This window comes from Solanum tuberosum, unplaced genomic scaffold (genome assembly GCF_000226075.1).
Source record: "Solanum tuberosum cultivar DM 1-3 516 R44 unplaced genomic scaffold, SolTub_3.0 scf00037, whole genome shotgun sequence".
Lineage (NCBI taxonomy): Eukaryota > Viridiplantae > Streptophyta > Magnoliopsida > Solanales > Solanaceae > Solanum > Solanum tuberosum.
The window spans coordinates 1,701,946-1,705,368 of NW_006238961.1; the positions used below are offsets into that span (position 1 = coordinate 1,701,946).

Consider the following 3,423-nt stretch of genomic DNA (forward strand, 5'->3'; position numbering starts at 1 on the left):
TCAAGTCTTTTAAAAGAGATTTAGACAACACAAGGGCCAACTTCCCTAGTGTCCCTAAAGTTGAAATGTTTCTTAGAGGTCAGCATCTCATGTCCCTAACAACTTTAAAACCTTAGTGGCTCTATGTCAGTAGTCATATATATAAAAAAGTTATTACTTACTAACTTTAAGATTCTTATTTAAGTCAGAAACATATGCATGTGCACATAAACTTATTAATTGCAATAAAATTTCCACTTCCTAATTTAAAAAGAGAAGAAAAACCATATACTATAATGCATGAGATAACAAAAGAATCCAAGTCGTTGAAAGCAACAGCAAAGCAAAAAAAGGCAAAAAGGAGATATTGAACACGTCATATAGAGTGATAAAAACATAACAACATGTGGCAGAATGGCAGAAAAACCTGACCATTCATAACAAAACAAAACAAATACTAATAGTAGCAGTGATCAGTGAGTAGTAATAATAATATTAGGAGCAGCAGGGGAAAGGGAGGGGAAGGAATACAATGCTGCTTGCTGACAAACCCAAATACCATGTGAATGCTCAGTTAGCTTGCCAGGCACCACATACATCTAATTGAAAGTACTACTAATACTACTACAACAACACAACACAACACTTGCATAAATAATAAAAACTTCTCTTAATGAACACATGTATATCAAAAAGCTAACATCAGCCCCCACCACCATTGTAACAAGTACTAGTACTCTTATGGCTCTTTCTGATTCTCAAATCTCATTTCTCTGCAAAAATAAATACCAACTATTATGGTCAAAACAGAGTTTTTTTTTTTGTCAATGATGAAATTAAGAGTTAAGTAATTTACCATTAGTAGTGATGAACAAGTCTTGTGAGGGATTTGGTATTGAAATTGAGAGTTGAGTTTTGGAAAGGCCTGAAAATTTGTCATCAGAATCAAGCCATGAATGTTTGTTGTCTTTGGGTGGCCATTCATCAAAGAAATGATGCATTACTTTCTTAGGCTGGTGATCTTCTTTCTCGACATCGTTATGATAATAATAATTTTGTCTTGAAGATTCATTGAGGTTTTGAAGTTGTAAGTACGAATGTGCTGTACTCTGTGAAGGTGAATAAGTTGTCCTCTGTTTCATTGGTGAAGAACTCATTGTAAGTGGTGACAATTGCCAAGTATCACTCTCTAGTGAATTCGATCCACAAGTACTTGTCATTGTCCCTGATGCCTCTGAGAAGAAAACATGCTCACCTACTTCCTCTTTCATTCCGTTCCTGCTTAATCAAAATAGAAAATTTTAATACCAACATATATACGGAATAACAGAAGACGATAGAAATTAAATTAAACCTGGAATAAGCAGGAGGAGATTCGAAAAGGAATTTAGGGGTATGGTCTTGAGGGGGTCTATAAAGAAAAGGATAGTTATGGTGGGGTTCATGAGTTGATGATGAAGAAGAAGTTAAATAAGAGAAAGAAGTGGGGCTGCAAGTGTTTGTGTTTTTGTTGATTGATGAGATGGGAATTGCTGTAGGAGGTCTTGTTGTTGTTGATGATGATGTGTTGTTAGTAGTCATAATTTCCACAGGCTTTCTTGAACGGTTTCTGCCTCTGTGCATGTGTCTCTCACAGTACTTAGAATCTGGATAAGCTTCTTTTGAACACCTCCACTTCTTTCCATCTGTTCTTCTGCACCTCCCTGGCTCTGGATCTATTTTCTTCCCAAATCCCATCTGAAAACAGTTCCATCCAACTGCACCAAAAACATAATCTCAAAACAACATAAATACTAGTATAATGAAATGAAGGATAGTAGATAGAGAAAAGAATTAGTATTACTGTGGTGTGGTTGGTGAATGATGAGCTTTGAGGAAAGAGAAGAATCCAAGCTCCTTCTAATGGTATAGAGAAGATCAGCAGGAACAGGCATTCCAGAGACCATGTACTTGTAAATAAGAGCTTGATGTTCAAGTTCTTGCCACTGGTTTGCTGTGAAAGGAAACCTACTTCTTCCTGTACTACTCATCATGGATCACAAGTTTTTCTTTTCTTTTTGACAAAGAGAGCAAGTGAATGAAAGTACTTGAGCTCTTTCAACAAGAGGAATACACTAGTAGTATGCAATGTATTTATTTATTTTTAAGGGACCATTTGGGTTGCAGAATCTTCTGTACATGGATAAAACTAATGGTTCTGATCATAATATTTCTCTCTCACCAGAGACGGAGTTACATGGTCAGGTACGACTTCTTTTTTTATTTTTTTTATTGAATTCAGTAGCTTTTGCTTATATTTAAAAAATTATCAAATAATTTAAAAGTTATAAAATTAAAATTCTGACTCCGTTCACACATTAAAAACATACATAGACTAGGGGCACTCTGAACAGTGTACTGAGCAAAAATATTATGACTGAGGGCCAAGGTCTGTTGTATCTGCACTGCAACTATTCTGCCTTTATGGCAGCTATTGTCTCTGACAACACATACGGAAATCCATAAACTAAAGGTTCCCTTTAAACAAATTACTTTATTTATTTCTCTTAGCTTATCAGAATCAGAGTTGGTGTTTGTTCTGATACCATATACCTGCTGTCTCAGTGACCAGTGCCTGGTAGATAGATCATGAGAAGATTGTACGGTGTATAACTTTTACTGCAATACTCCTCTTACCGAAACCCCCTTACCTTTTACTTTTCATCTCTGTTACTTTAACCAGTTACTTACCCCACTCACATTCACTCCACTTACAATTTCATCTTACTTCTCATCCTAGTTATCCCACCTTTTCCCTGTTCCTTCTTCCTTTCTTGGACTAGTGGCTGGGGTAAATGGGTATATTTAATGGATTATTATAATCATATTTTTAATATAATAAAAAATAAGCTTAAGAAAATGATTTTTTGGTTATTAAGATTTAGCTTGAAATCAAGTGTTGTATTTTGGAAAAACTACATAAATGGGTCATAAAATCCAAAATAATTACTCCCTCCGTCCCATTTTATGTGATGTAGTTTGATTCGGCACGGAGTTTAAGAAAGAAAGGAAGACTTTTAAAACTTGTGGTCCAAAATGAATGATAGAAATTTGTGTGGTTGTAAATCATTTCATTAAGGGTAAAATAGACATTTTATAGTTAAATTGTTACTAAATATAGAAATGTGTCATTCTTTTTGGAACTGACTAAAAAGGAAAGTGAGTCATATAAATTGGGACAGAGGGAGTATAAGTTTATTTCTAAACCCAAAGTAATTCCTAAAATATCCATTCTCTTCTAAATAATTACAGTTCATACCCCCAGTTATTAAGGTTGATAATTTTTGCTTAACTGATACTAAATTAGTATCATATACTGTATTGATATCATTAAGGCTGGTTATTTCACTTAACTGATATATATATATATATATATATATATATATATATATATATATATATATA

At 34.0% G+C, this 3,423-nt stretch overlaps 1 protein-coding gene across 1 annotated transcript; it reads right to left on the reverse strand.

The window, feature by feature from the left end:
• Nucleotides 1-344: 344 nt before the first annotated feature.
• On the reverse strand, nucleotides 345-2,166 carry LOC102601897 (growth-regulating factor 1). Its single transcript, XM_006342302.2, has 4 exons — nucleotides 1,823-2,166; nucleotides 1,334-1,736; nucleotides 836-1,257; nucleotides 345-752 (listed from the first exon to the last, which is right to left on the reverse strand). The coding sequence occupies exons 1-4, from the start codon at nucleotides 2,010-2,012 to the stop codon at nucleotides 745-747; spliced, it is 1,023 nt and encodes a 340-aa protein (XP_006342364.1). The 5' UTR covers nucleotides 2,013-2,166; the 3' UTR covers nucleotides 345-744.
• Nucleotides 2,167-3,423: the final 1,257 nt, after the last annotated feature.